The sequence below is a fragment of the Vulpes lagopus genome, chromosome 1, assembly GCF_018345385.1.
Source record: "Vulpes lagopus strain Blue_001 chromosome 1, ASM1834538v1, whole genome shotgun sequence".
Taxonomy (NCBI): Eukaryota; Metazoa; Chordata; class Mammalia; order Carnivora; family Canidae; genus Vulpes; species Vulpes lagopus.
Window position 1 is genome coordinate 161584826 of NC_054824.1, and position 27441 is coordinate 161612266.

At 37.5% G+C, this 27441-nt stretch overlaps 1 protein-coding gene across 7 annotated transcripts in view; it reads left to right on the forward strand.

The window, feature by feature from the left end:
• RABGAP1L (RAB GTPase activating protein 1 like) overlaps positions 1–27441 on the forward strand; it is a 737000-nt gene that overhangs the window by 577059 nt on the left and 132500 nt on the right. For all 7 annotated transcript variants that reach the window (XM_041753512.1, XM_041753528.1, XM_041753506.1 and 4 more), the window contains one exon: positions 7763–7891. In XM_041753512.1, the coding sequence (XP_041609446.1) occupies positions 7763–7891 (129 nt within the window). The remainder of the gene's footprint in view (positions 1–7762; positions 7892–27441) is intronic.

A 27441-nucleotide genomic window follows, 5' to 3' on the forward strand; every position in this document is an offset into this window, starting at 1 on the left:
GCTGTATGCATGAGGGATTTTTCGCCATGAAGAAAAGTCTGTTTATTGTTACAAGATGAAGTTAGAAGCAATGACCAGTGTACAATTATTGGGGAGTGTTTTTGAGAAATACAGTTTCTTTGTCATTTAAGAAAGAAAAAGAGTTCAATACATATGTTTTAATGTCCACAGTGCTCACTTGAATTTTGTTTCCCTGAGTCACATTTTTCTTAATAAAAGAGAAAACTGAAGGTTTATGTTTCTAGTAGAAATCTAGTAGGGTTTTTTTTTTTCTTTTAAGTGAAATAAAAAGCATTTTATTCAGGAGCTTTGACACTATTAAGTGCTAAAATATATTTCAACAAATTATCTACATCTCTTTGAAGAGTCATTTTTAGGCCTAATATATTTTCCTGTTCTTAGAGACTACTTAACTTTTGTGACTCCAGGGCTTCCACTATAACTTTCCAGGACTCTGATACTATGTTTCTTTGGCACTTTATATTTTCAGTGCTTTGAAGGAAAACATGAACTGATAACTGTCTCTCATACTTAAATATGCATTAGGGTTGAATTTAAACTGCCTATAGTTTAAAACAAATTATCAGGAATAAAATTCACAAGGAGTTGGGCTCATAAGCTTCAGATCTTTTGGAGGTCATGTGTATCTGTATGTTGCAACCATATAAAGTTGACTTGGTTGCCCAATTAGGTATCCAAGGTATCCCTCAGGTTGTTTTGGGCTCTCACATTCAGAGTTTAGGTAATGGTGCCATTTGTATTACGTGTAAAGGTATATACTTTGGTGTCTAGAGGGTCATTTGGCAATCTCTGACTCTGTCATACAGTATCGTATTTATAAGATTATTGATAGAACTCTCAAACCACTTTCCCAACAATTTGGGAAATCACATACCCTTTAATTAGCAATATGGCTGTGAAGTGAGATCACCTATCCAGTGAGTTACTGCTTAAAGTTTAGCATGTGTACCAGGAAGAAGTACAGTTGTTCAACCTTGTGTTATTGGACTGGCTAATGATGTGAGATCGATGGCTGATCTGCACTGGTGGTCCTAGGAGGAATCCTGCCACATATGATATTGCAACCTTTCCATTACCATTCAAAAGGGCAGGCACTGAAGTTTTGGGTTTTAGATATGTTTTAAACACGAATACATGTACGTTATTAAACCCATGTAAATATGTTATTTTGCATTAAAGATCTTGGTAGTTTTTTTTTTTCATGTAAGTTAACTTTCTTAATGAAATGATCAAATAAATGAAGATTTACCAAGACAGATTGGACTTTGAGACTTCTTCATTGTCCCCTGATTCACAGAGGGACCATGAAACTACTAGAACACCAAGCACATTTTAAAAACATTTTTTAAGTTTCTATTTAAATTAGACATTGGAAATTTTTGCTTCTTGTCCTTCAAAGGTACACCTAGTAAAGAATAGTTTTCCTTTAACAAATCAAGTACAAGTACTTTGTTTTAGGTATTACCATAAGGCATAAATTCTATGTGCAGACTCACCAAACATACGTTTCTTTGGTGAAATTAAAATACCAAAGCAAGAGATACAGGTATCCTAGATACCAGCTCAGTAATGTTTCCCTCTTCTAAAGTCTGTGCTTCCAAATGATTCTCAGACTTCCAAAAATATGTCTCTACTAAGAGAAATCCTGTTAGACACTATAAAGAAAGAAAAAGCCATTTGTGGTAAAAATAGTGAAGGTGAGAAAGAGAACCATTCCTAGATTTAAAAATAATAATAATAATTCCTTAAGATAATCAAACCTAGAATTTGCTGCTTATCAGAGGCCCTTGAAGAAAGATTGATCATTCAGGAGTCGTGAGAGGTTCAGAATAGAAGCATCTAGAGCTAACACCCAAATGTTAGAGCTGTTCCTTTCCACCCACCCTGCCTCTTAAAAAAAAAAAAAAAATCACTTTAAAATGTGATACTCTTGCACTGAATTTTTCAGTGGGAAAAACACACTCAAAATGGTATCCGCAATGACACATAGCCAGAGTCCATACTCTGTAAGTGTGTGAGATTTTAGGAAAAAGGGAAAACTTTTATTCTACTTATGTTCAAAATCTCCCTTTTCTCCATTTAGATTTTATTTGCTCTTATAGGGTGTGGAAAGTTATTATCAGATCATTATATATTAATGTCAGTGTTGGCTATAGTTTCAGTACCGATACTGTGGGCACTGTGCACAGTAAATCCAAAGGAGGATTGATATTAAAATGAAAAATAAGTATACCTCCCATTCTTACTACTGTCTTAACTGCTATAAGGATTGCTCATTGAAGAGAGGTTGCAACTCTTAAAATTTAAAGACCTCAAAATAGGAAGTTCCCATGCATACCTCTGATGCCCTTCAAAATATAAAAATCTATTTTTATATCAAAATAAGTTCTAAATCTACTTTCTAATTTGCAACTTATTAATTGTGACTTTTTAATACTGGATGTGCTTGAAGTGGAGCTTTTATGAATTTACAGAACAAATTTATGTTGGTGTCTATTATGTGCCTGGCAATTGGCTTAATTCATTTTACTGGGGAAGTGAGAAGGATACCTAAATTAACATCCTACTTTAGAAAAATTCTACTTACCTTTTCCTTCTGGATATTTCTCTTTACCTACTTGAAAGGAAGCAGAAGGAGGACTGGTTGAAATGTTTTTAATTGTCCAAGTAATCTTTATATACAATTTTATTCAAATGAAGTAAAAAGTAATGTTCCCTTTGGAGGTGTAATTTTTTTTTTTTTTAAAGATTCATTTATTTATGATAGACATAGAGAGAGAGAGAGAGGCAGAGACACAGGAAGAGGGAGAGGCAGGCTCCATGCCAGGAGCCCGACGTGGGACTCGATCCCGGGACTCCAGGATCGCGCCCTGGGCCAAAGGCAGGCGCCAAACCACTGCGCCACCCAGGGATCCCTGGAGGTGTAATTGATAACACGTTCCATGTTGTCACTTAAAATGATTTGACAGCAAGTTTGGGGAGCAAAAAATGAGTGTTAATGGAACCACTAATTTTTAAAAGTTATCATTTATTCTTATTTAAAAGCTGATAGAAAAAAAATAAAAGCTGATAAGAGTTCTCTATTTTGCAAGGGAAGAAAACATGTCTTTGCTTATTCAAATTTCCCTACTCTTGTCTGTGTTACCTTCTGGCTAATATTACTTAGCAAATAATGTCAGGAAAGTAATTGCATTTTCATTATGATACTCTTTCCTCATGATCATTCTGGAGGCAATATAGAAAAACTCTGAAGAACTTCCCAGTTGAAGAATTGCCTTTCCAGCTTAAGTGAGGTCTTTTAGCCTGACCGAGCTGTGTTGTAGTGAGAAGAATGGATAAGGATAGCCGGAAGCTGGTCTCTCCTCCTTTGGGTACTTGGTGTGGTTCTTGAAATGTTAGTCTGCCTATTGGGGTGCATTTTTAAAGCTTGGGTCTTACTTATCACAAGAGATCATGTGTTCAGTGTAGACAGGTAGCACTTATACATACAATTGTAAACTTAATTACAACCATTAAATAAGTTTACATCTCCATAGTCAGTTTATTAATAAACTGTGTGAAGTCATGTTTTAGTTTCATAGAAAGCACTGCTACTTATATTTTGGAGTAATACTATTATATTAATGCTTCATAGTTGTGAAGCATATATACTTAACAAGCTGATATGTACAATATGATCCAAATTTTCTTAAATATGTGTGTGTGGGGATAGGGAAAAAATGATAAGCAATGTAACAAAATGTTAATTATGTTTATCTCTGGGTAGTGAAATCTTTTAGGCTTTTAAAAAATATTTTCAATTTTGGAGAAAGTGAATATGTAATCAAAAAATGTATGACTCTCATTATGTAGATATGCAGACACACATATATATACAAATTATGATTTTTACAACATATTTAAAAAACCCAACAACTTTCTGATAAATTCTTAGTGAAGCATCCAGATTTTTGCAGACCAAGAGGCATCTATCGCTCAATTGTAGAAGATAAACCTCTCAGATACAGTTATGAGAAATGGAGAGTTATCCCTATAAATTTGTGATCTACTATGGCATAAGAAGGTATATGGAAATGATACTTAATGACTATGGAAGTCTTTTAAAGATAGAAAATTGGAGGAAAAAACCCATCAGAATTAAGGTAGGACTGTAGATTATCTTCTGGACCAATGGCAAAGTTTTTGTTAATGTACTTTTTGCTTATTGGCATGTTTTTTTGGCCCATGGCATTGTCTTCTGGTGTATTTTTTTCTAATTCACAATGAAATTAGCTTTATTTCAATCCATTGAGAGGAATATAAATTCTTAAGATTGCTTGTTTTATGTAATTAAAAATGTCAGTGAGAGCAGGTATTATTTGTAACTACTAAAATATCAGTACTTGAGGATACTCGAACAGCACAGAGACAACTTTCCAAATTGTCATCCCTTATGTTTGTTTTGGGGTTCACAAGGTGTACATATGACTTATTTCCTTCTCTAATACTTGAGGTTGAAGATACTCCCTTTTTGAGGTAGAACAGTAGAGATATAGGCAACACCTCAAGTTAGCTAAAGTTGGGATCAGAATGAATTCATCCTTTGCAGCCTTATTTGAGTATCTTTAATTGCCAGCTACATTTTTTTTTTAAAGATTTTATTTATTTATTCATGAGAGAGAGAGAGAGAGGCAGAGGCACAGGCAGAGGGAGAAGCAGGCTCCATGCAGGGCACCTGACGTGGGACTCAATCCCAGGTCTCCAGGATCAGGCCCTGGGCTGAAGGCGGCGCTAAACCACTGAGCCACCCGGGCTGCCCGCCAACTACTTTCTAAAGTCTGAAATTAGGGGATCAAATAACATGCAGTTTCCACATGTGTGTCTACCTGCGTCCTTCTGCTCTGTGATTGTTAAGAGCTCCTGTCGTATAGGGCATAACTGAGTTGGCCATGGGATCTGAAGCATCATTAACACAAGCAGTGTCTTGGAAAGGACAGTCACAGGGCACTCTGAATTCTGGTTTCCAGAGACCAACCCAGGTTGAACTTCAGCCCCACCCAGGTGGGGAGCTTCTTGCTACACCTCTCCTGAGCATATAGCCTCCTTCAAACCGCATCTTTTTTAAGTGGCTGTTCCTGAACTGACCACAGGTCACATGTCACAGGTTATATGATTCCTCATCTTTAATCTTTACCTTTCTACTTTTGCATGAACTCAGAATCTAGACTTGAAATCAGGCTTTGGGCAGTATTAGAAAATTAGCTAATTAGCATGACTACCAGTCATGCTACTGCCTTCAGGCAAGGAACTAACTATACCACCATTTTGAGACATCTGTTACCAAGTCACTAGAGCTTAGTTGAAAATAGAAGTGGTGCCCTCAGAGGCTTTGGAGTAGGGAGGATAGCTGCTCATCCTGCTTCCCCACAAATTCCATAAGCAGGGTGTCTTGAGTTTTTCCCTCAGTTAGTAGGGAGCTGATAATCAAACCCAGTATCACAGGTGAGAAAAGAAGATAGGGGATATAGCTGTCTGGTATATCTGGTAGCTGGATGCTTTCCCAGTAATTCAGCAGTTACTATTTTGGGCAGAAAAGCCCTCTTTTAGGCTGAAGTTTTTCATAACTGTCTTTTCCAGCTAAGTTAAGGTGAGTTGATAGAACTCTGTCCATGCCATACATTCTCTCTACCTCTTATCACCATCGTGTCTAAGTATCCATGAGGAGGAAATCAGTGTGAGATATACTGAGGCTTGTTTTTCCACTGCTGCTATTAGCCTAGCTCTACTTTCTTATTACTAATTTACGGATCTAAAGCTGAGGCAACCTGGTGCCCCTGTGGAAATGCTGGCATATAAATTAATACATTATTTTTATTTTACATATTTCTGTTTAAAAGGGAGGGGAGATGAAAGTAAAATTCATTCAGTAAATTTTAATTGAGTACCTCCTATATTCTGGTTATTAGCCTTGTCACTGTGGATACAGCAACAGACAAGATAGACAAGGCCCCTTTCCTTAGGAGGAAACAGATGTAAAACGGGAAAATGAGTTGGTGGAAAATGACTTGATGGGCTGGGGGTGGGGGAGAATTTAAGTGCTCAGAAAAGCCCTCACTCAGATCTTACATTTGAGCTAAAATCTTAATGACAACAAGTGGCTATGCTCATGAAGATTTGGGAGAAGACTGTCTCAGCAGAAGCAGCAGCAGGGGCAGCTGCCTTCAGCCAGGAATGAACTCGATGTGTGCAAAAAACAGAAACAAGGCCAGTGTGCCTAGAGCTGGAACAGCAGGAGATGTGGTTCAAGACGAGGTTGGAGGGGCAGGCAGGGGCTCCAGATTGTGAGGGTCTTGTGGGCAATGGTAACAGTTTCGGATTTTACTCTGAGCACGGTAGGATCCACTGGAGGGCTTTACCCAGAAGAACCACATGATGTGAAAGGGTATCACCTGACTGCAATAAGGAGAGCGTACTGTGGGGAGCAAAGGTGGAAATGGGGAGACCAGTTAGTCGGTTACTGCAGGCGCTCACCTAAGATGACATGTCCTGTAGTTTGGGGACCAGGGTCGTGAAGACAACTCAGGCCATTTAAGATCAGGAATTTCTCTGACTTCCTTATACTCTTTCAGTACAGCCTTTTAAGGTTAATCAGCTCTACATTTGAGTTTAAATAAAGTATTTTTGAATTAGCACATAGTTCTATGATTTCTAGCCATCCTGGCTTGTTTTGTTTTTTCATTTTATTCCTGAAGTTTTTGATAATTTCTGACTCTTAAAAAACATATCTCATTTTTCTTTGGCTTACTTCTGTGTACTCAGTCTGCTTAACCTGTAATTTATATCACGGTGTTTGCCAAAAACTGCTTGTATTTGTTGATTAAAATACTTACTTTTTGTTTCTTTTCTTTCTTTCTTTCTTTCTTTTTTTTTTAAAGTAGGCTCCACACTCAACCTGGGGCTTGAACTCACAACCCCAAGATCAAGACACACAGGCTTTCCCCACTGAGCCAGCCAGGCTTTCTTATTACAAAATCTTTACTGCAGACAATGCAGCAAAATATAAGAGAACCCCCCACCACGATCCCACTATCCAGAGAAACTTTTTATTTCCTTTCAGTCTTTTTTCTATGCATGCATATATTTATTTCTAAGTGTTTATTTCTTGAAGAAGTAAATTTTGCAAACAGTAGTTTTCATCAGCTGTTCACTAGTTAAGTGATTTGCTTCATTTATTTTTTCATAGCATTCTTTAAGGTGGGGGGATCCATTTCTTACTTTTTTGAACCACTGTTATCATTAGTTGAAAAGCCCTATTCCTATTTGGTGTTCATTATGTAACTCTAATATGCTTTGAATACATTGTGGCTTCAACTGGGGTTCTAATAATACCCTTAAAATACCCACCCAGCAAGCTAAAGTCATAGATTAAACCCAGAGTTAAAATTTTTTGCTTTTCTGGCATTTTTCTTTCCTCAGAGCTGTAACTTGGTTAACTTTGCTGGGATCTGCCATTCTAATCTTCAGGTTATGTAAATTAAATATGTTAGCCTCTTAATTGATTCTTATACTGTATCTAGGATTTATGGTGATTTATTTCAGCTTATGGTAAAGAGGTTAGAAAAATCTCTTCCTAAAAACTTGTGGAACTAAGCTAGATCTTAGCTACAAACATGCATTCAGGAAAATAGAAATTCTTTTTTTCAAATTATTTGTCCTGAATGCAGGCCAAAATGTAATGATGATTCTTGGAATTATTTTGCAGACCTCAAAGGAAGATCTTCTGCAGGCTGATTTTGAAGGTGCTTTAAAGTTTTTCAGAGTTCAGCTTCCAAAGAGATACAGGGCGGAGGAAAATGCCAGAAGATTGATGGAGCAGGCTTGCAATATTAAGGTAAGGTACATGGATTTATATATATAATACAGACAGAACTTGAATGCAGAGAGAACATGGCCAATTATGTAAAACCCTTTCTCTATATGTTGCTGGATTTTGACTGTATTTAAGGTGATATTGTGTATCAGCTAATCTCTCCCAGAAATTTTTGTGAGGCTGGTATGTGTATCATACCTTCTAGTAGGACTTTGAGTGAAAGTTTTAGTAGGTTCAGATTGTAACTAACAATAGGGAGACAAACATTTATCTTATAGGTAGGGCTCTAGAATGGACTGCTGTGATAGTGGTTTCCATGGCAGCAGACTTAGTATTTAGCTTTTGGCCATCTGTTTTAGGATTATTTATGACAAAGCAAGAAAAGCCTGCTTAGGCAGTGCTTTCTTTTCTCTAAGGGACTTGGAAAGCTTTGAGTCTTGGTCTGCCCATTCCTACCCCACATCTGCAAAATGGCCATGGATGTATTATTTTGTTCCTTATCATATGCCTAATAAAACTAAACAAGTTTTATAAAGTAATTTGATATGGAAATTTCTGTCCAGAAACTGATGGTATCAAGATGAGAAAGCACATTTTTTAAAGATTTGGAACCAATATACTGATGTTAATTCCCATACCTCTAGAATATATAGGGAATCTTCTTACCTAACTATGACATAAGTATAAATTTCCCTTCTGAACAAAGAGACAAAGATCCCATGTCTTACAGATCTTATGTTCTTGCAGAAGGGAACAGACAATAAATGTCTAACATAATAAATATTTAATATGCTAGAAGGTGACAAATAGGTATGAAAAAAGGAGAAGCAAGACCCAATTGGGGAGGAGAGGGAAGGTTACAGTAGTTTCTAGGTAGTCAGAGTAGGTAGACCTCATTAAGGAGGTGAAGAAGATGGGTTAGTTGTGGAGATATCTAGAGGAAGAGCATTCCAGCAGAGGCAACAGCTAGTTCAAAGGCCCTGAGGCTGGCTCATGCCTGGTGGGTTTGAAGAACAGCAAAAAGGCAAGTGTACTCAGAGTGAAGTGAATGAAAATGAGAGCAATGGAAGAGGAAGTTAGAGAACTTACAAGGAGCCAGAAAATGTAGGTCATTGTAAGGATCCAGGCTTTGCTCTGAGTGAAGTGGGTAGTTCTTGCAGGGTTTTGAGTGGAAGAGTGATATGATCTGTTTGAGGTTTTAGAGGATCACAATGCTTACTGTGTTAAGAACAGACTCCAGGAAGCTAAGGGTGGAAGTAGAGAGAAGAGATGGGGTTTTTGCAGTAATCCTGTTGAGAAATAATGATAGAGTTTACCACAGTGATAATAATGAGATAAGATGGAGATGGAGGTGGTTGGAACCTGAGTATATTTTGAAAGAGAACCAAAAGGATTTCACGATATATTACACGAGTATGAGCGGAAATAAGGAGTCAAGATGACTCCATAGATTTTGGATTAGGCAATTAGAAGATAGAGTTGCCATTGAATTATTAAGTTCATTATTTAAAATATACTTTGACACAGACTTCATTAAGCATCATACCCACTCTAACCATTTTTTGTGTAACACTGTTGTTTTTAATTTTAACTTATGTTAAAGTAAATCCTAAATGTCAAAATTACAATTCAGTGCTTAAAGTAAATAACTGGGCAGAAAAAATAAATTGTCTTTCAAATGAATTCTATATTCAAAAAATCATTTTCCAAAGATATTAAGCAAAACAGACTTCTGAATCTTCATCCTGAAATGCAAACTTGTAAAGCCTTCCAGACTGATTATTTTAATTTAAGTGGGCCAAATGAATAAACTTGAGCCACATTTGTCTGTAAACTTTGAAAATACATTTCAGTGGTCATGGTAGCTTTGACTGAATTTTGTAGGTGGTGTGTTTGAAAGATAGGCTTCAGTCTCTCCAGAGCTGTCAGAGAAAAGTACTGTAACTCGAACAGTGCTATAGGAATCTGTTAAAAATAAAACATTTATTTCTAAGAATGAGATGAGAGTTAGGAGGTACAGGTAAGATAGAAAGTTAAATGTCTTCAAGGGAAATTTGGTAGCAGTGGACAATCACAGAGAATGGAAAACCCAGGCAAACAATCCAAAATTGTGAGATGTGCAGGGAAAGACTTTTTCCCAGTATAATTTATAATGCTCCTCAGAGGATGGAGGCAATTAACAATCAATTGTCAAACCAGAAACATGGGACCTGAAAGATGCAGAAACTTAAAATGTTGGAAAGTAAGTTCAAAATGTGGTATGAGTGGACTGTTTATGGAATGAACATGTGCAACCAGAATGATTTATGTGAACATGGGTAGATAGACATGAGTTGTTATTTTATTTTTTTTGAGTTTTTATTTTAAGTAATAATGGATTATTAGATTTTGTTTTTAGTTTTTAGGTCTTGTTTTCAGCTTTGTTCTTTGCTTTTGCATTATATAAGGAAAGTAACATTTTCTTAGATACATGAAGTAGTTCTCACAGGACATCATCTTTATTAAGGTATAAATGACATAACATTATATCAATTTCAGTTGCAAAATTGTGAAATGATCACTGCAATAAGTTCAGTTAACTTCTGTCACCATACATACTTAACAAAATATTTTCTTTCAAGACATAAGAACTTTCAAGATCATTCTCCTAGCTACTTTCAAACAGACAGTGTAGTATTAACTACAGTCACCATGCTGTATAGTATATCCCCATGACTTATTTTTATAATGAATAATGTCATTATTTTATAATGAAATTTGTACCTTTTGACCTCCTTCACCCATTTTGCCCACTCCTACCCTCTGTCTCAGGCAATCAGTCTGTTCTCTGTATCCTTGAACTTGGTATTTTTGTTTAGTTCTTTTAGATTCTGCATATAAGTGAGATCACATGGTATTTCTCTTTTTCTATCTGGCTTCTCTGTTGTGTTCCATTGATCTGTGTGTCTTTTTTTATGCTCCTACCATATTGTTTTGATTGCTTTGCGTTTGTAATACAGTTGAAGTCAGAGAGGATGATGCTTCCAGCTTTGGTCTTCTTTCTAAAGATTGCTTTGGGTACTTGGTATCTTTTATGGTTCTATATAAATTTTAAATTTGTTTGTTCCATTTCTGTGAAAGATGCCATTGGAATCATGATAGGGATTGCATCAAATCTGTAGATTGCTTTGGGTGTATGGACATTTTAACAATTATTAATGCTAATCCATGAACATAGAATAATTTCTCTTTCTGATAGAAAGAGATACTTCTATGCATGTATAGAAGTACAACAGAGTTTCATATATTGATTTTATATCACAGGATAGTACTTTAATTTATAATGTGATTGTGAGGCAGATATGAGGTAAAACTCAGAGAAGGAAGACAGAAGTTGTATAACATCCAAGGATCATGCTGGAACTGCAGCATAGGTTTCCAACTTAAAGGTTTAAAGTGGTTTTTAAACAGAGACTTACATCTTAAAATAGATTTTACATCAAAACCCTGACCATAGACAGACAGACATACGCACACACACGTACATATATATCTGAAGAAATACCCTTAACAATGTATGATGCATTCTGATGTTTCTTCTTCTACTACTGTATTGTATTCTGTGTCATTTAAACTTCTTCAAGAAAAATTTGCAAACCAGAAAGATAGTCATAACTCAGTAAATCAATTTCACAAAAGCTTGCTGTTCAGAGGCCTATCATACCATTCACATCACCTCCCCCTTCCCCATTCTGATATGCTGCAACTTGTGAGAAGTTGTGGAGTTTGAGGTGTAGCAATGAATAAAGGAAGTAGGGGTGGGTAAAGATGTGAGTTGGCATGCCGTCATTATAGCATAATATGTGGGCAACTGCAAATTTTAGGAAACGATGGATTTACAGACCAAGGCTATGTGTTAGGCAAAGCATTCACAGACAAAGGTGACTCCAGGTATGGCCTAGGCAAAAAAGTTGCATTCACAATTTCTTATCTACAGCCTTGAGATTAAAGATAGAATTCTAAAAAAAAAAAAAAAAAAAAAAAAAAGAATTCTATTAAAAATAATAAAAATTTTTATTTTAGTTTTCAAAGTTAGTATTTGTGTATAATTGTATTTTTTTAATGGACATTGTTCTCATTTAATTACCCAACAAAATTAATCACTTTCCTCTAAGTTTAAGGGACTGGGTGATACATGATTTCAGTGAACTGATTTAAAATAGATGCAACAGTTAGTTGCAGATGAAAAGTAACTAAATAGCTCCATATGTGGTTTATTTCTGTGAGTGTACTAATAAGATGTATTAGCAAACCACACTGGATTAGATAAATAACTTTATTCTTCTAAAACCGGTATAATATTAAATTTCAAAAATGTCTTTGTGTTTATTTTTTCTGATTTAACTAACATAATTTAACATTTTTCTGATATCTCCCTGTATTTATGACTTCAGCCAGGGTAAAATCAGAAATAGGCTGACCCATTAGATTTGATTTGAAAAGTCATTTGCTTGCTTTAATACGTGAATATCATATACTTCCTCAGGTTTTCTTGAATATCATTATTCAATTGTTACTTATAGTTAAAAATTCCACTGCTGTAGACCTTCTTAAACTTGAATCTTGGCATCATGGACTCTAAATCAGTAGAAATTTGAATTTCATAACACAAGCATATGAGCATTTTGATTTTCCTGGTAAAAGAATCTATAGCTTTCATTAGATTCAGTAGCTCAAAAAATTTTTTTCTGATTGATATTTCTATAAAGCATAAGCATTTATGGGTGGGATATCTATAGATATTCAAGTGCTTATACATATAACCTTTATAATTATTCTTGATCTGTCTGTTTTTCTACATAATTTTGTTCAACATCATTTGTATTGTATTAGGTTGAATTGATGAAATTACCATTCTTGTTGGTCAAAAATGTAAGATATTAGACATCATATATGATTTAATTCAGTATTTCATGTCTCTCCATGATTCAATGCTATGTATATAGATGATGAAATATTAAAAATTTGAGTCTTTTAATTATAATGGAATTCATTTAGGTGGCATTGCTCTGATAAGAACAAAAGGATAAACTAGATGGGTAAAACACCTGCAGTTGGACTTAGAGTACTGTGTATACCTTAGTTCTATGGACATGTAAAGTTTTCCTGAAAATCATTTTCCAAACCCTGGGAAGCAGGTCTTGTCCATCTGTCCGTCAGTCCGTCCTTCCTTCCTTCTCTTTCTCTCTTTCCCTCCCTCCCTTTCCTCCCTTCCTGCCTGCCTTCATTCCATCTTGCCCTTCCTCCCTCCTTCCCTTCCTCCCTCTTTCTTTTTTTCTGGTTCATTTTTATTTAGAATACTGTTCCAAATTCCACATTTGTGATGCATCTCATTAGTAGCAAAGTTCATCACATCGCTCAAAATACTCTGTTGGTAGATCTTCATAAAAGAATATTTAAAAATAGAAATCAACCTATTTCATTTGATTTTATTAGTGAAATAATTTGAACAAAATTAAAACTTCAAAATTTGATGTTAAACTAAAGGTAGTTAGGAAAGGAAGTTCATTTATTAAGTGCCTTTGGTGTGCCAGAAACTATGCAAGAGAACTTCTGAGAGGAAGTAAGAGTTAAGATGAGACCTGAAGGGTTAGCACGAGTTAAGGAGTATCTTAGGCAGGGGGATATGCCCAGAGGTAAGAAAATGTGGCCTTGTCCAAGTCCTAATCACAGTTGATGACTAGACAATAGGGAATTAGGAGAGTAAATAGAAACAAGACAAAGTAAGCAGGAGCCAGACACTGGTGCAGAGCCATGTAAGCCATGGTAAGCAATTTGGATTTTATCCTGGGAGCAATGGGAAGCACTGTGGGGTTTGTAACTAGGAGGCAGAAATAATCAGCTGTTTGTTTTTAGAAAGGTCTTTCTAGCTGCTGTGTGGAGAATGGGTTGAAAGGGGTAAGATTAGATATTGGTGACAGACCAATTCAGGGATGGTTACAGTAATCCAGGTGAGAAGTGACCAGAGTATCTATTATGGGCTAGAGAGATATCAACAGATTCCAAAGATATTCAAGAGATAGAATCAACAGGTCTTAGTAAATCTGAGCATTAGGACAGGGAAAGAGAGCCAGGGATGACATCCAGAATTCTTATTTAGGCAACATGATAGTAATCACACTGCAAAGGAACAAACAAAGGAGAACAAATTACAAGGATGGAAGATAATGAGTGATGTGTTGGACATGTTAAGTTTGCAATGTATATCCACAATCTCATATCCAAATACATAGAAATACCAAGGAAGTAGGTGGATATGGAAGTAAGATCTGAGCTGAAAGTAGGTATTTGGATGTCATCAATATCAAAACCATGAGAGTGGGTGAATTCTCCTAAGGGAGCAGAGAGAAGTGTTAAGGATAGGTACATTAACATGTAAAAAATGGGCTGAGAAGTAGAAGCTGATGAGACCGAGAAGGCAGGAAGAAACCCAGAAGAGAAGTGAAGTGTGACCATTAAGGGAAAGGATATTTGTTTTCAAGAAGGAAGAAGTTGAATAAATGTCAGGAATGCTTAAAGGTCATATAAGGTAATGAGGAGTGAAAAGCAGACATTGTGCAATAGTTAATGATAAAGATATCCTTAATGGCCTTAGTGAGAGCAGTTTCAGTGGAGTGATGAAGCATAAACTCCAATGATTCAAGGAATAAATAGGAGGGGAGGAAATGGAGAAAGAAAGATAAAACTACTCTTCTAAAAAGGTTAGAATGCAAAGAAGATGGGGGATGGAAGAGACAGCCAGCAAGCCAGAGAATAAGTACAAGAGAGATAAGAAGATGTGAGGTTGAGACGGATCTTTAAATGCTAAAAAACTTCAATGAATCAGTTTCTTCATTGAGTACCTACTATGTTCCTGGCACTGTGCTAGGCTCAGGGAAAATAAGGTAGATATGCTCCCTGAAATTATGAGATTTCCTTTCCTCCAAAAACTCTTCTATTTGAAAGACAGTTTAGTGACACTGGAGGATGATGCTGACTTGGACTTAAGGTTTTTAGTTGTTAGCTCAGGTTAATTAATGGCAGCAGAGCCATGCCAATCGCTATTTTGCCATCAATGGGCAGCTCCTCTGACCTGCCTCCCTTCTTAGCAACAGTGCTGCCATCTCTCCCATCTTCCTGTGATCAGAGACATTTGAAATGCATTGAGGCAGAATAAACAGAGATGGGAGAGGCAACAGGAGCAAGGGAAATGAGGAGGGCCCATGTTGGCTAAAAACAAAGTTCTGCCCTGGTGTATTCCTCACACATTAAAATTGCCTTCCTCCCCCATGCAGGAGAAGTAGCCACCCATGACAAAGGGATTACTGTGGTAACTGCTTGCCTCAGAAAATTCTAAGCTCTACTCCCCTCAGTTACCCTTTTACCGAGATGGACAATTATCTACTTTCCCAGAGTGGATTGATAGAATTTGATCTAGCCAACCACAAATCATGTTTGTAATGGGATATGGTAAATTTGTTTGTCTAGAAATATAACATTTTTCCCTTTAAGACCTCCACGTGTGTAACTATGGATTTGAATTTAACTGTTTGAAAAATAATTTTCATACTAGAGCAAAACTGTAAAGAACATTTATATTAAAAGCAATTTACGTCTAGTTTCTTCATGCTGTTTGCTATTTATTTCTGACTTTTGTTGGCTGTGTGTAAACAAGAACAAAATCTCCCAAACAAGGGCTTTCTTTGAATTAGCAATGAGGCCACATAGAAAATTCTGTCAACTCCATGGATCTAAAATGTGTGCCCTTACATGCACTATGGAAAGAGTTCATTTTTTTAAGATTTTATTTATTCATGAAAAACACAGAGAGAGGCAGAGACATAGGCAGAGGGAGAACCAGGCTCCCTTAGGGGAGCCTGATGTGGGACTTGATCCTGGGTCTCAGGGATCACGCCCTGAGCCAAAGGCAGATGCCCAACTGCTGAGCCACCCAGGCATCCCAAAAGGGTTCATTTTTAATGGAACCACACTTAGTGTTCCTTTCCTATTTTATAGGAAATATAAAATATATATATAATATATATAAATATATATAAATAGGGATCCCTGGGTGGCGCAGCAGTTTGGCGCCTGCCTTTGGCCCAGGGCGCGATCCTGGAGATCCGGGATCGAATCCCACATCGGGCTCCCGGTGCATGGAGCCTGCTTCTCCCTCTGCCTGTGTCTCTGCCTCTCTCTCTCTCTCTCTCTCTGTGACTATCATAAATAAAAAATAAAAAAAAAAAATATATATATATATAAATAATTAAAATAAATAAATAATAAAATAACTAAAAATAAATAATATATTTTTATATATAATATATAAATATATATATAAATAATATTATTTATATCTCCCTGTGCAGAGCCTGACCTCTATGTTGACAACCACCATTGGGAATATTTGGTTTAAAGGGTCATAATCTGCTGGGGAAGTGTTATGTTATAGGCTACAGAGATGTGATAAATAACAAATAACGAGGCAGTTTCTATATGAAAACATTTACCTCTTTTTTCCTTTGAGGCTTCTTTTTTAAAGATTTTATCTATTTATTTAATGTGAAAGAGAGAGTGTGGTGCATGTGGGAACATGCATGAGATAGGCAAAGGGAGAGAGAATCCCAAGCAGACTCTGCACTGAGCATGGAGCCCGACTTGGGGCTCAATCTCATGACCCTGAGATCATGACCTGAGCTGAAATCAAGAGGTTGATGCCTAACTAGAGTGAGTCACCCAGGTGCCCCTCCTTTGAGGCTTCTGTTAATATTTGTAATCCTCAGTGTGATGCAGATTTGGGGCATTGTTTTGTTTTTCCCCAAAATTAATGCAATTGGATCTTGCTTCTCACAATTGTATACTGTGGGAATGAGCAGGGAACATGTAAATGTTGGATGCACTCTGAAACAGTTGATAACAGGTGGAGAAAAGGGGCCATAGCTCCCAGAGCCCAGGCATCAGGCACCCTCCATGTTTAGAAAATTCAGCTTTTCTGGCTGTTACTAATCAGCTGGAATACATTTGTCCCCTTTATTTACTTCTGCCATTTTGTTCTACCATTATCCCTATGTCTGCCAATCATTTTCTTTCAGTTTATTAAGGAGAAAGCCATATAGATATTTAAAAATTAGCCTCATGGGTGAACATGGGTATTGTATCATGAGCTAATCTGTATAAATCATTAGGTCGTCCTTCACCAAAGAAAAATAAGATAAATGGATATAAAAATTGATTTTTATATGGGTTTCTTTCTTTTTAGTAAGGGAAACAATAAATCATAGGAATAAAGCATTAAACCCTTATATGCATTCCAGACTTCGTACAATGGCCTCATGCAGAGCTTTCCACATAGAATTAACAACAAAAAAAGAATACTTCAAAACTGCTATTTCAACTAGCAGTTTCTTTTCCTTCAGACCTTAAGTATCTTTTTCTCCCCTGCAACTAATTCACTCTCAGCAATCTTCCAAAGACTTAGTAAGATTAATGGTTATGCTTTTAAATGGGAGTTTTCATACTTTATATACCTTTCTGCAGTGCTTTGCCCTTTCTGACTGCTACAATTTGTATTTATCTGTGTTGGAAAATAAAGTTAAAATCCATCCTGACTTTTTGGAAACATTGGTAATAGATAATTTTCCCACAACTACTTACACTGAGATCTACCTTTCTTAGTTGTGTGTGTGTGTGTGTGTGTGTGTGTGTGTGTGTGTGTGTGTGTGTGTGTGTTTGAGAGAGAAAGAGCATGCACGCACAAGGCGAGGGGCAGAGAATTTTAAGCAGGGCTTCACTCCCTGTGCAGAGCCTGACACACAGGGCTCCATCTCATGACCCTGAGGTCGTGACCTGAGCAGAGATCAAGAGTTGGACACTTAAACAATGGAGCCACCCAGGCACCCCCTTCTTTTTTTTTTTTTTTTAACTTTTTGAATACATATTAAGATTATATTTAAAGTGTGCTTCACAGTTTGTGTGTGGGAATCTGATATAGACAAGAAAATGTATATGGTGTTTTGTGCCCTTGTTGCTGCTCACAACAAGAAATAATTCAATTTTTTAAGGTGACAATAAAAATAAATTTAAATGTTGGAGGTGTTTAAGATAGGTCAAGATAGCTGGGCCATTGGATCCTGGGGGCTTAGTGTTCAAAACCTTTCAACCACAGCTGTTTCCGATGCCAGCGCCTCCGTAAGAATGATGAATCACTGACCTCTACTTCTGAAATGAGTAGTACATTATATGTTAATTAATTGAATTTACATCTTAAAAAAAGAAAAAAAAAGATGCCAGTGCCTCTACTCTGGGAGGTATAAGGTAAAATTACATTGTATTTACTTAGTTATTATATTCTTCACTAACACATGGACCCATTTAGCATTTAGCTGGCAACTAACCTGACCGAATTAATGCTCTGGAAGACCTACTTCTTTTACTATTATGCCTTTTTCTCTCCTTTTCTTTAGCTCCTGGCAAAAAAATTCTTATAAGGTGGTGGAAGTAACACGTAAATGAGAATAGCAACCCAAAAAAGATAGTGAAAAATGTTAAGTGTTATTATTCACATGTCTCCAGCTGTTGTCACGCTTTCTGAAGCTCCACTTACAGGCAACCAGACTGCTGAGGGGAAAATTATATTCTTTGCTATAGCTGATAGTTGTGATTAAATGTGAAATACTTCCTCATTGTCAGTCCCTCTGGCCAGGGGATTTTTTATCACTCCCACCTATGAGAGAGGGAGTGCTTGCTTTAGTCCGGAGTATCGGAGGACGCTCCAGGCGTGCACCCTGTCCCACCCCAGTGACTACACTATGCAGCCCACATGGTCTCTTCGAGACACCATTATTTACTCGTTGACTACTTCTGTTGCTGCTGCTGCTATTGTTGTTCTCATTCTGTGAGGGGATCTTGGAGTACAAACCACATGAGGAGGTGGTAAATGGTAAAGCTCAATGATAGGTGGTTCCAGTGAGAAGCTACGGCACCCAGTGTGGCATGGGTTCAGCGCCTCTACTGGTGTGTTTGTTGTATGCAGTGTTGCATTCCTTCCCTTTCCATGCCTGGCCTATCCTCCCTTCTCCCTTGCCCTCAGGATTGCTGTACTTCCCCCTGGCTCTTGCTTCATGCTGGAGTTTCTTACTGGATTGGTTCTAAATAGACTACATATTTTCCGGCTTTCATGTCAGGCCACAGTGTCATGTCTGTGGTAATTGCTAGGGCTGCCATTGTAAAACACCACAGGCTGTGTGGCTTAAGCAGCAGAAGTTTATTTTCTCACTGTTTGGAGGCAAGAAATCCAAGATCGGGGGCGGCAGGTTTGGTTTCTCCTGAGGCCTCTCTCCTCATCTTGCAGGGGGTCATCCTCTCACGTGTCCTCGCATGGTCATCCCTCAGACTGTGTTGTTTGGGTCCTAATCTTCTCTTCTTGTAAGGATACCAGTACTGGGAGTTAGCACTTCAACATAGGAATTTGGGGGACACCACAATTCAGCCCATAATAATGCCTTTTTCACAGTCAACAAAATTCCAGTTTCTTCCCAGTTTCTCTGAAAATACTTCCTTCTCAACATGAATGACTCTAAAGGTCATTTTGGTGACCCTGAAGTGGCCTCCAACATCTGATAATACATGACACTTTCCCATGTTTGTCAGCACACCCACATTCTCCTGTTTTATCCTCACATCTCAGATTATTGAAAAGATTTTACAGTTCCACCCTCCACTTCCATCAGCCCACTTGGTTGGCCAGATATGTCTTCTGGCATGCATGTTAGCTTGTGGAAACTTCTAATTTATGTTGTATACACTTGTTCTGGTATGGTCTTACTGCATTAACTTCCTTATAGTCCCACCTTTACATTGTATCATATCCTATATAAACCACAACCTCCCTGTTTCTTTTCCTTTCCTAAAGAGAGACAGTCAGTTGGGCAAGTAAATAAGTTACATCTTAGCAGGGTGTCCAGTGATAGAAGGAAGTCTATATTCTATTCTAATAGAATGGATGTTTTAAGCAGCAACAGAATATGAATACTACAAAGTACATAGAAACTTAGTGTATTTTCTAAAATCATTCACATAAAATTTTTTATTCTAAGACACTTCATCAAGTCTTAAGATGGCCATTGTTTAAGAAGACAGATTGGAGACATTGCCTTATGGGGGAAGTATTGTGAAGAAAATTGTCTGGCACTGCAGTAGCTTCTTAGACCTTTGAGAATTCATAGTTTTAGGCCCTGACTTTGCCGGTCTGGACTGTTACAGTCATCACAAACTAACTGGTCTCTCTGGCTTTAGTTTTTGCCTTCTCCAGTTTTCTGTACTCACTACCACCAGAGTTGTCTGCCTGGAAAATCAGCTTCTTCTTGTTGTTCCTCACTTCAGAGAACATTGTTGGCTCCCTTTTACCTGCAGGATAAACCCACACACACCGCTCAGCTTGGCAGAGAGCCCCTTCTTTCACACCAATATTCCATGCCCCTTCCTGGCCTTGTCACATCTTGTCCCTTCCGCCCGGAATCGTTTCCCTCTGTGGAGTGTCTGGAAAAGGCAGGGGCTTTCGAAGCAGACAAGTCTAGTTTTGAATTCTGACTCCAGTTTTACTGAGTAATCCTGAGAAATTTACTTAATCTCCTTGAGTAGACTTCTTATCATGAATGAGGCTAATACATACTGCATGAGGATCTTATAAGAATTATTAAAGCCAAGTGTATGTGTGACTCACTGCTAAATTATTTATCAATTCCTCTTGCAGTTATGGGATTAAGCAAACCCTTTTTACCCTTTAAGACCCAGATGAGACATCACCTCCTCTGGGAGCCTAGGCTGTTATTTATTCTAACTCTGGTCATTTCTTCACTAGAGAAATGCTATGTAGTTTAGAGTGTGGTTTTTCTGAAGCCATGTTGTTGGAGTTCAAATCTTGACTTCTCTGTGTATTACCTCTGTGATCTCTGGAGGGTTACTTATACTCCCTATACCTCAGCTGTCTGTTCTGTAAAATAAGGATAATATTATCTATGTAATAGGATTACTGTGAGGATTAAGTGGGATAATATATACACTTGACCCTTGAACAACACAGATTTGAACTGCGTGGATCTACTTATACGTGGATTTTTTTTGCCGTACTGTGGATAATATTTTCTCTTCCTTATGATTTTCTTAATAACTCTTTTTTGCTCTAGCTTACTTTATTGTAAGAATACAGCATATGTTACATGTGACATTGCATGTCACATGTATCCTATACAACATTGAAGTGAACAGTATGAGTTGGTCCACCTCTGTGTTACTGATGAAATTTCCAAGTCAACAGTTGGCTATTAGTAGTTAAGTTTGGGAAAAGCCAAAAGTTACATGTGGATTTTTGACTCCGTGGTGGCAGTGGGGATCAGTGCCTCTAACCCCCTGCATTGCTTAAGGGTCAACTGTGTAAGAAATTTAGCACAATGCTGTGCATAGTTAGTATACAAAAAATGTTAGCCATTATCACTATATTCATTTTGAATCATTTTCTCTTATTGTGAGATCCTCAAGGCCTTGACTCTACCTTGCTCTTCTCTAGATGCCTTATGTCTGATCCAATGCCTAGCCTATGCTAGGATCAAAGAAGGCCTAGCTGAGTCAAAGAAGTCCCTTGTTAAATATTTATTTAGTTAGCAAATCCTGTTCATTTAGGATGAAGAATATTGGTCTTTAAATCTTCTTTGAAAATACTGGAAATAAACAGAAAAATTCTCATTTATTACACTGAATAGTATTCCAGGTTTCTTCCTACAGAAAAATGAAATAGCTGAGTTTATTGGTCTGAATTTTGCTTTTAAGAAAGGTGTCTGAGGGTTCCTGGATATAGCTTAGTTGGTTGAGCATCGGACTCTTGGTTCCAGCTCAGGTCATGATCTCAGAGTCATGGGATAGAGCCCTACATTGAGCCCCACTCTCAGTGCAGGAGTCTGCTTGTCCCACTCCCTCTGCCCTTCCTCTCTCCTCTCTCTCTCTCTCTCAAATAAATGAAATCTTAAAAAGGAAGGAAGGAAGGAAGGAAGGTAGGTAGGTAGGTGTGTGTCTGGGGCACCTGGGTGGCTCAGTAGGTTAAGCATCTGACTCTTGATTTCAGCTCAGGTCAGGATCTCGAGGTCATGAGATAGAGCTCCACATGGACTCCATGCTCTGCATGGAGTCTGCTTGAGATTTTCCTTCTCCCTCTGCCCCTACCCCTGCTTGTACTTTGTCTCTGTCTCTAAATAAAATCTTTTTTTTCAGAAGGTGTTTATCATACTGTATAAACCACAGGAATCATGAAATATGACTTTGTGAATCTTCTACCCTTGTAGACCTTTAAGAGTTGGATAGAAGGTCAGTTTTTTTCTTTGATGCTCTGGTAACCAGGTGCCCTCTCATATCTTCAACTATTAGATTTTCCAGATCATAATTAAATGATTTTTAGAATACTAAAGGTTTTGGAGCACCTGGGTGGTACAGTTGGTTGGGCATCTGACTCTTGGTTTTGACTCAGATCATAATCTTAGGGTCATGAGATTGAGCCCCATGTTGAGCTCTGCACTCAGCATGGAGTCTGCTTAACATTCTCTCTCCCTCTGCCTCTACCCCTCCTGCTCAATGCAGGAACAATCTCTTGCTCTCTCAAATAAGTAATCTTTTTTTTAAAGGAAAAAATAAATTTTTTTTGAGTTTCGTCTAGTCTCATTTGCATTAATTTATTAGTTGTCTATAATAAAAAGTAACTATTGAAAGAACTGAGGCTAATATGTGTATGCCACAGCCTTTTTAAACAGGGAAAAATGTCAAATTAATAGTTTATAATCAAGACTGCTAATATTGATCTCAAATGGCAAAGTCTGTTCCTTATTTATGTATGAAATTGTAATCATATTTTGTATTTTCTTCATGTGTTTCATAATTACCAATTTTATTTTATTCTTCATAAACTAAATCCAAGGAATGTCAATAGTTGATCTGCATATTTATACTTACACACTGTGTCATTTATCTATTGCTGTGTAACAGACAATCCCAAAACTTACTGTTTTATAACAAGACTTCTCATGATTCTGTGAGTTTGCTAGGTGTTTCTTCTACTGTTATCTCTGGATTCATTAATGTGAAAGCATTCAGCAGGTGGGACAGCTAACGGTAGGATCTCTCTTTCCATATGTTTTCTCATTGGCTTCTTCACGGTATTATGCACAAGCATAAATGAAACTTCTGTTTGTGTCATATTTGTCAGGTTATGTTGACTGAAACAAATCACATGGAGAGTCAATGTTAGAGGAGACTACCCAGGGAAAGTGGATACCAGAGAACATAATTGATTGGGAACCAGTCCTCTAACAATCTACTACACATGCACATATATATATAAATTAATTATAGGGATGCCTGGGTGGCTCAGCGGTTGAGCGTCTGACTTTGGCTCAGGGCATGATCCCGCCATTTGGGGATCGAGTACCACATCAGGCTCCCTGCATGGAGCCTGCTTCTCCCTCTGCCTGTGTCTCTGCCTCTCCTTCTCTCTCTGTGTCTATCATGAATAAATAAATAAATCTTAAAAAAAAAAAACCCTTCTGATACAGAACATCTAAAACTTCTGGATAAAATAATTCAAATATATATTTTTAATGTGTAGCTGAGTTAATGGAAAAATAAGAAAAAACTTTAGGAACCAGAAATTTATGTGAAAACTGGAATCTTCAGATAATAGCAAATTCTAAACTTATATTTTGTTCTTTAGGCATTTGCCAATCCCTGGCAGCCTAGATACTGGGCTTTAATAGGCCTCATGCAGAAGACAAAAGCTTCTCTGTTGATAGGGGGACTAGGGGGAAAACCCATCATCCTCTCCCTATACCTCTTCTTTCCAGAGTGAAAGAGTTGGGTTAATTGCCTGTCTTGGCCTTGGTGCTTGACTAAATGGGAGTCAGATGCATCAATGTATTCTTTTATATGAAAATCTATTTCATGATAAAAAGAAAATATACATTATGGTTTAAAAAAAGTTTTTTGGTTTTTGGTTTTTGTGTTATTTTTTTGTGTTTGTTTGTTTGTTTGTTTTTTCCTGGGCAGGGGAAATACTAGTGCTAAAGCTCTTAGGCAGAAAGGCATTTGCCCTTTTCAGGGAACTGAAAGGCTGGTATAGATTGAGCAAAGTACATGCTGGCATGTATTTGCTCCAAATGAGGTTGGAGATGAAGCCAGGGACCAGATTCTTGCAGGGCCTCAAAGCCTTTCTTTGGGGTTTTATTGTGAGTACCATAAAAATCTTTTGAAGGATTTTCAAAAGATTATTGGACTTATGTGAGAAAGAACAGATTAAGAAAATGTATAAGTAGGGAGCTGCTTTAAAGGTAGAGGTAGAGATTAAACTACGGCAGTAATCCAGGTGACAAGTGGATTGACTTGGATTAGGGGAAATTGAAAGAAAATAAGGAATCCAAGATCTACTTTGAAAGTAAAACCTGTTGATAAATTGGATGGAGATTTGGGAGGAAGCTCAAAAGGGTTATTTCCCAGGATCTGGCCTGAATAATTGGCTGTCCAGAGGTCTTTTTCTAAAATGACAAAGACATTTCCAGAGTAAAGATTGAGGGGGAAGATCACATATTTGGTTTCAGGAATATAGAGTTTTGGAAATATTCAGTTTGACAAATAAGAAATCCAAGTAGAGGCAGTACCACTATTTGATATAAATGAAGAGACTTTAAAATATCTTTGTATAGTTGAATTTATAATGAAAATTTACCTTTTACAAGCAATTCATTTTAATGGTAAGTTTCATCAGGAGGGAAACTTGTTAAGTAGTAGAATTTCATTGTAATAAATACACCATTTAAATTCACATCCCTAGGATGCAAAAGCTGGGTGTATTTGCAGATGAAATATAATAATCTGGAAAAGACACTAGCAGAGATTGGATTATTGTTCACCAAACCAGTTTTCCTTTCTTTCTGCTGATACAGCTTGGACTACATTTCCCAGCTTCCTCTGCAATTAGATGTAGCTACGTAGCTGTGTCTAGGCAAAGGAAGGAGAGTAAAAGTGATGTATGTTTCTTCCTTTGGTCTAGCTATTTAAAGAGAAATCTCCCCTATAGCCTCCCTGCTCTCTCTACCCCTTGTGCCAACTGAATACTGGCATCCAAAGGGACCATGGAAACCACATGTTGAAGATAATAAAATCTCCCTCAGAGTTCCTAAATGATTACATATTAAAGAAAGCCCCAACCCCACCCTCCTGCTACCTGAACTTTGCGTGATCAAAAAATGAACTTCTGTTATTTTAAATTACCAAGATACTGTGATTTAACTATTTCAGCAGCTCACATCACATTAAAAGAAGATGTTGATCTTCTTTCAAGGTAATACCAAGAACCTAATTTGATTCACATTCATTTCTCATTTTTCTTACATGTATGTTTGCTGCCATAAATGACCAGGCAATTTGAATAGATTAGGGTGTTTGTAGGTTTGTAAAGGAGTGAAGGGGGTTGAAGATGCTTGAAGTAGGAGAGAGGATTTCAAGGATATAATTGCTTTGTATTCTCTGTGTGAGATAACCATCACTCCCCTTCTCTCTGGCCCAGTCATTTCAAAGATTCACACTCCTCCTGCAAGCTGCTTCTTTCCATCTGCTAATGGCATCTTCATTGCAAAGCAAGTCGGTGAAGACTTTGATCACCATTCTCTTCCTTGCCTAATTTAATGTTTATATATAATCAAACTTACACCCTGGGATGAAACTAACCATAACATTAAAACTGAGAAATATTTCTTATTTTTTATGGATCTGATAATAGATGTCGGGGGATCTCTCATGATAAACAGTTTTGTGAGAGATGCAAAATGTGTCAGAAGTGCTTATCTCTGGGGCACCTGGGGTGGCTCAGTGATTGAGCATCTGCCTTTGGCTCAGGCCATGATCCCAGGTCCTGGGATCCAGTCCTACATCAGGCTTCCTGCAGGAAGTCTACTTCTCCCTCTGCCTATATCTCTGCCTCTCTCTGTGTCTCTCATGAATAAATAAATAAAATCTTTTTTTAAAAAAAATGCCCATCTCTGATAAGACATAAACAAAACATACCTGTTGGAATCTTTGACCAATAGATTAGTTAATCATAGATACTCTTTTGGGGCACCTGGGTGGCTCAGTCAGTTAAGCATCTGCCTTCAGCTCAGGTCATGATCCCAGAGACCTGAGATCGAGCTGCTGAGCAGGGAGCCTGCTTCTCCCTCTTCTTCTGCCTGCCATTCCCTCTGCTTATGCTCTCTCTCTGTCAAATAAAATCTTAGAGAGAAAGAGAGAGAGATTCTTATGCTGTTTTCTTATTACTTACTTCTCAGTCTGTTTGCCATGCTGGACCTTCATGATTCCTTACTTTGAGGGAAGGTAGAAGGTAAATTCACTTCCCTATAGTGAATATCTGGTACATTGGTGCTGTTAGTGCTTAGAACTTCTTGATTGAAAACCAAATGATTGCTTAAAGTAGTATGATATGTGTCTGACTGATGTGAAAAGTGTTCCTTGTAGTATGCATCTTCTGTATTCTTTCTTTTCATCACCATCAGTAATGTGCCTTTAAAAAAAAAAGATTTTAGGGGATCCCTGGGTGGCGCAGTGGTTTGGCGCCTGCCTTTGGCCCAGGGCGCGATCCTGGAGACCCGGGATCGAGTTCCACGTCGGGCTCCTGGTGCATGGAGACTGCTTCTCCCTCTGCCTGTGTCTCTGCCTCTCTCTCTATCTCTCTGTGACTATCATAAATGAATAAAAAAAAAAAAAAAAAAAGATTTTATTTATCCATTCATGAGAGACACAGAGAGAGGGAGAGAGAGAGGCAGAGACACAGGCTGAGGGAGAAGCAGGCTCCATACATCCATACAGGGAGCCTGATGCGGGACTCCATTGCGGGACTCCGGGACCATGCCCCAGGCCAAAGGCAGGTGCTAAATCGCTGAGGCACCCAGGGATCCCCAGTAATGTGCCTTTAAGATATAGATCATTATCTGCACTTGAAAGTATTTTTATGAAAAACATTATTATGATAATGTTTGTTGTTTAAAGAATTTATCTAAATTTATATCCTCTTGGTTTGATGAATATATCTTCAGTTGTATACCCTAAACAAAACTATTAGATTATTCTTGTGATTGGTAGAGTTTATAATTTTGCAGTAATTGAGCAAATTGCACACACACAGGAACAGTTTGGACAGACCACCCTCTCCCTGCACGAGCTTTAAAGGAATACATTCTGGCTCTGTGGATGACTGCCTCCTCTTAAATCCAGTGGCATATGGCTAGGCTAGGGCAAACAGATGTCTGGACCTAATCAGGCATTTATTGTCTCAGTTCAGGTGCTAGGCCACGCTGATGTTTACAACTGTGCTGTTGAAATTTTAAAGCCATAGCAGTTTATTCTCTGAATCTGGTGTACCTCTAATCTAAAATGTGATACTGTTGGCTTATAGAATTATTTTCTCTTCCAATTTATAAGATGATAGTAAAATTTATTCTCACAGGGATTGTGATAAGCAAAGTGAA